The sequence below is a fragment of the Charadrius vociferus genome, unplaced genomic scaffold, assembly GCF_000708025.1.
Source record: "Charadrius vociferus isolate BGI_N301 unplaced genomic scaffold, ASM70802v2 scaffold59, whole genome shotgun sequence".
Lineage (NCBI taxonomy): Eukaryota > Metazoa > Chordata > Aves > Charadriiformes > Charadriidae > Charadrius > Charadrius vociferus.
In genome coordinates, this window is record NW_009661371.1 from 6,031,116 (window position 1) to 6,036,872 (window position 5,757).

Consider the following 5,757-nt stretch of genomic DNA (forward strand, 5'->3'; position numbering starts at 1 on the left):
TTGAGATTTCAATCACTTCACATTTTTCTGTGTCACACAGAAATATGGGGGGTTTTAGGCTAACTCAGTAACCTTCTATATTGTCAAAGATTTTTTTTCTTATGTTTCCATTCCTAGTGTATGTATAGTGAAAATATCCTGATATATCTAGGATAGGTCTGACAAATTAATTGGGCAGTAGATTCAATTCACTATCAAAGAAAAAAGTTACGATAGTTTGAGTCTCACAAGAACAAAATTAAGTCATTATATCGTGAATTTTAGCTGCAACTTCACAAAAAGGTACGTTTTAATGGTTATAAGGAGGAATTATTCAGATGTGTGCCCAGACAGGCTAGGCAGAAGTTTAAGCAGAGGGAGAAGTTCATTCTCTAAGCTACAGGCATGTTGCCCAGATATATCTGCCCACATACTGAGCTGTCGATCATTTTAGCTGAGCTTTAATCCACGGGGCACACCAAGGGCCCAAAGGAAACTCTGGGTTCCAGAGAGTTGGATCTCTGCATATTTAGACTCTCACTTGCACCCTGACTGGAGTTTGGTCCCGAAGGGAGCCTGCGAAACAGAATATCTAAAGGTTCTATTATATGAGATTTGGTTTTCTTTGCTGGAGATGCCACACTATACAGTGGCAGCATGTTATACTACTACTCCGTAGTCTCATTTCAGGTTCTTTCTTCTAGGAAAGTTTTAAACTTTAAATTCTATGTCCAATAGGGGGTTTAAATTTTTAATTCTATGTTCCCAACTGGGAACTTTCAGCGTAGGCTACATGGCTGCTGTGTTACTGGGGACTTTCAAAATATGTAGAAGAATTGGTTTATTTGAAACATTTCTATTTTATCATGCGTGAATTTTGTTGGACTGTGGTGGAAGTACAGGGGATGGAAAAGGAAAAGAGGAAACAGATGGGATAGAAGAGGGTGATTTTACAAGACATTGTAGATTATTTGCATAATGATGATTTTTTGCTACATAATTTTTAGTATTTTTAATATGCTAAACCCTATTTAGAATTCTAAAATATGCGTAAGCATATAATGCACCAGAGGGCCTCTTAAAAATCTAAACAAATAAAGTGGCAAGAGCACTAATTATGAAAGGTTAAAGGGAATGAGAAAATGGTTGACTATGTCAGGTAATTTCATTAGCCTTGGAGGCTCTGTCAAAAGGAATAAGTGGTCTTCTGCTTCTCTGATTAGTGACAGGAATCCATTAGGAAGAGCTTGAGTGTAATTAGAAAGGAGAGATTAAAAACAAACAAAAAAGGAGTAGCGTTTAGAGAAATCATGAAATGCAGAACTTGCTAACATGAAACATAATCATAGGAGCATATTAGGTGTTCTTAGTCATTTCTTGTGCAGTATAGTTTAGAAATAGTTATAAACTAGGAAGAAAAGAGTAAATTATATAAATAGGTACTTCTCTCATACCTTTTCTTAGTTTATCAGCAGAGAAATTAAGATAGTGCAAAATACATCACACTGAGTGGCAAAAGCAAAAAGAAATTTGCCCAATAAAAGCAATTTAAAGAAAATTTCAGACAAATGCTGGAAAATCTGCTATAATCCACATGAAGAACACAAGTTTCAAAACAAGGCACTCTTGCCTTCATTCAGAGCTCTCTCTGTTGAGTCATTAAAGTCAAGTTTGTAGAAATACTGCCTCAGCTACGCAGATAAACGTGCTCACAATCTAGAAACCGTAGACTTAAATGATGGCATTGAATTGAACGGAGTGTAAATTCCAAGCATAAACCTGGCTAAATTAAAAGCAAATGGCATTGAATTTATGAAATCAGGATACAGCAAATATTAAGGTATGTCTTTAAACCAGTGAATGCATCTTCAGATTTGCTGAAGCTCAGTCAGTGACCTAACTGTGACAACGCTGAGATCAGTGTTAGCTGATTTATTCTCCTAAAGGTTGATTTAAAGATAACCCAGATTACGCACCAGTTTCAGTGATTTATCATTCTTACCCAATTTATTTACATTTAAACAATCCCTGGAACAATACTATACCAGTTTCATTCATAGTCTCACTGCTGCGAGCAGATCTGAACTCTGCATACGTAGAAAGAAACTGGCATTCCTAAGAGCGTATCATCCACCAGGAACTTCACAATAAATATAGATTAAGTGAAACAGAAAAACAACAACAACAAAAGACCAACTTTAAAGTTAGTGGTGTATTTTCTATTATGTTTACCATCATGTGGCTATATCCTTCATTCATTAAGGTAACAGCACATAGAAAAATCACAAATGTAAGAAGATTAGCTTAAAAAAAATCCACAAAATAACAGCAAGTGTAACTGCAGTTTTCTATTTCTATTTCATTGCTCGGTCCTATTGATAACATGGAACACAGTCAAGAAACTCTATGGGTGTCTTTCCACTAAAGTTCTACTACAGACACATTTCAGACTCAGGCAGATCCTGCCAAAGCTATGCCTGACTTCTCACTGTTCCCCCACCGATGTAGTTTCCCCTGCTCATTACTTTCTTTCTCGTTTCTAAACCCAGCTGTTAATTGCTTTAACCTTTACTTGTTTCCCTTGAACCCAGGAAATTTGCATGTTATTAAAACTAAGCTAACCACAGTTTTAACCTCCATTCTAATTAATGCAGTTATAACACTGCAGATGACATTTTCAAGAATATCCAGAGATCGGTCTAACTGTTACATGTCAATTGGTCTAATTCTTACATGTCAGAATTTCTGAAAATCTGGTACATGGTATTGTCATTATAATGGCATCTCCTTCACAGAATTGTATGGCTACTGTCTCCTAAGCACCATACTGTAGTCACTGCTTTATGATATTTAACATGAAATTCCACAGTAACTAGAATTGAATAGCAAATCTGTTCATGGATGTAAGAATATTTAATCTATACTTAGTAAACCTACTTTATTTTGCCTCATTGATACAAGACAGTGTAGGAAAGACTACCACAGCCAGGTATCCCTTTATTTTAATTTATGCATTTGCAATTGTATTGGTAAAATTAATGCAAAAAAATGCAAATTAAGATCCAGATATCAACATGCCAAATATAGATTCTTGTCTTCCCCCCCGCCCTGCCCCCAGAATAAATACATGACTTAGGAGAACTTACACAGCAATTATACTACACAGCTGTCAAGACATTTTACAAAAGATCCTTTGTAGATGGGGAAAGTGAAGTATTAAAAAGCAACAATTTTTTTTTCCAGATTACAAACTATTTAAAGAACAAGATTGGACTAGAAATCAGTGTGCATTTACATTGAATAGTTTTTTGGTTTGTAACTAGGTCATCAAATTAGATGCATCATCACCCAAGGGTCTCATTATAGTCAATGGCGAAAGACCGGCTGAATCGCCCCTTGGAGCTGCCCATTAAGTATAAGTATCTACAGAGCCTACGTTTCATTCTTAACGTCCCAATTAAAAATTTAATGTTAGGTAGAATGAGTCTCGGTAATCCTGCACTGTGGGCACCTTTAAGCTCCAACTTGTGTCGCAACCACATCCTCCAGCTCAGAAGTAAAGTCGGTTACATACCTCCCTGTTTCCCTCCCAGCATATCTCTCTGAAACGAAAACTAGATGGAGACCACAGTAGATTTTCTGTGATATTCTGCCGGGAACAGCATAGCTATTGACATTTCCAGGCATGCATGCTCTAAAGTCTCGAAGCTAAGGACATTGGTCTATGTGAGGCTGTAACAGATGCGAGCGGAGCCACCAGGCCAAGAGGAAAGCGGGTGCGCAGGTTTGTGTTTCCCTTTGGGAACCTGAAGGAAGGAAGGATTGCAAGCACAGCGCGGTCATGATGCAAGTTTGGAAATTGTTCGTCTAAAAGCAAAGGCTTAAGTCAATGCTGTTTCTTCATCAGTTTTTTAAATGATTTTCTTAGCAGACAAAAACATAGCCACATTGGTATTCATCCAAATGAATAAAGAACCTAAAAGTTACTTTTTTCATCTTTGGTTTGCATTCATAAGTGGGACCCCATAGTCAAAATGTTTTCATTGCCATTTTACCATATTGTCTGACTTCCTTCAGCATCTCTCAGTTAAAAATAAGTTGCTGGAAGAACTTGGAGTCTTAGTTTTTAAAACAAAATGACTGTCCTTTCCACTTTCTTTCACAGACAAGGATGAAAGAAGTACTGTTTAAGCTAAAAGGATGATGCTGGCACAAGAATGCACAATGCACGTGAGTGTAAATTGGTGACAGATACATTTGTGATGAACATGAGAAAGTGTTTAAGCATAAGATAAATGACAACCTGGTAAAGTTCTATGGAGAAGGACATTAAAAAAAATGAGTTCTAGTAGGGGAACGGGCTTTCCAATATTAACAGCACACCATGCTATGAGACCAGACCACAGATTTTAGCAATTGCTACAAGAGAAGAAAGTAAGTAATAAGGATGTTTTGCCTGACGCCTCAACATTTAGATTTTTTAGGTTTCTAATACTGGAGGTCTCACGGATTTTCGTATTACAAACACATTTGACTGCTTCTGGTAGCTTGAAGAACAGCAAGTCTCCAATGGCGGCACACGACCTGGCAATACTCAGAGCTGTAAACTACGTTCCCTGACCTGTCATACTGTCAAAGACCAAAGTAAATCATCATCAACCTGAACAATTCACTGATAATTCAAAAAGTGAAAATATTTTAACATAATAGCTGTGACCTTAGCCCACTGAGTGTCTTTGACAAGTGCCATTGAGATGTTAGAGAAATTATGAATTATGTCTGTGGTAAGTCATATCTTAGTAAGAAACATCAGAATCTTGAGACATTATATTGTAAAAAGGACTTTTATTCTACACTTCTGCATTCACCGATCTTCACAGGGAATGTGAAGCAGAGATATAGCATGAAATTACTACTTACTAGCTCAGTATCATGTGAAAGTAATGGCACATGCAGGTGCCAGTGAATTTTTAATACCATTTAGAACCAGATCTTTCATAGTGTAGGTGGAGGTTTGGTAGGTCACCGCAGTAAAAGAAAACATCCTGTCTCGATGAAAACCTTCAGTTTCTATTAAGACAATAAAACAACAAATAATAAATTAAATAAGTTGAAACAGTAACGTCATTTTTATTGCCTTTTTGCAGGTGTAAGGAGCAGAACCTACAGAAGCAGGGCTGGGACAAACGCAGCCTGATGGTGGGTGTCTGCACCTCCTCCCGGGGGGCTGCTGGGGAGGACGCCCGCCCTGGCTGCAACAGTCTTCATCTTGTACTTCTACAGTGTCCCAGAGAAGTAAGGTTTATGGGGAGGGAGAAAGCCCGCCAGCCTACGTGATGAAGTTGGCGACAACAGGGAAATTTGGGGGCACAAAGTCCTTCCTAAAGCCTGGTGAGAAGTCACGCAGCCCTAACCAAAGGAGGACAATCCCCAGCGCTTCGCATTCAATATTATAGGAACGAATCAAAACACTGGAGACAGACAAGATTTATCGGCGCCTGTAAAAGCAAGATGTACTAAGGCCTAAAGACGGTGTCCCTTTGAGATGCGCGGAGCCGCACAGCCCCAGCCTGTGGCCCCAGGCCCCGGGCCCGGGCGGCAACAGCCCGACAGGGGCCTGTTTGCAGACGGGGCCGGAGCACCTCTGCACCCCGGCCTGACCCGCTCCTTTGAGCTCTTGCTCCGTTCGTTTTCGGGGGGAAAAACCCCCCAAAGCAGCCAGGCTCACAACGAGCGAAGCTGCCGGAGTCAGGGAAGCTGCTGGAAACTGCCCCGACC

The 5,757-nt window shown here is 39.2% G+C and overlaps 1 protein-coding gene across 1 annotated transcript in view; it reads left to right on the plus strand.

The window, feature by feature from the left end:
* Positions 1-3,348: 3,348 nt before the first annotated feature.
* Positions 3,349-5,757, plus strand: part of TMA16 (translation machinery associated 16 homolog (S. cerevisiae)) — a 24,004-nt gene continuing 21,595 nt past the window's right edge. Inside the window, exons 1-2 of the mRNA XM_009893775.1 lie at positions 3,349-3,392; positions 5,127-5,274. Of these exons, the coding sequence (XP_009892077.1) occupies positions 3,349-3,392; positions 5,127-5,274 (192 nt within the window). The remainder of the gene's footprint in view (positions 3,393-5,126; positions 5,275-5,757) is intronic.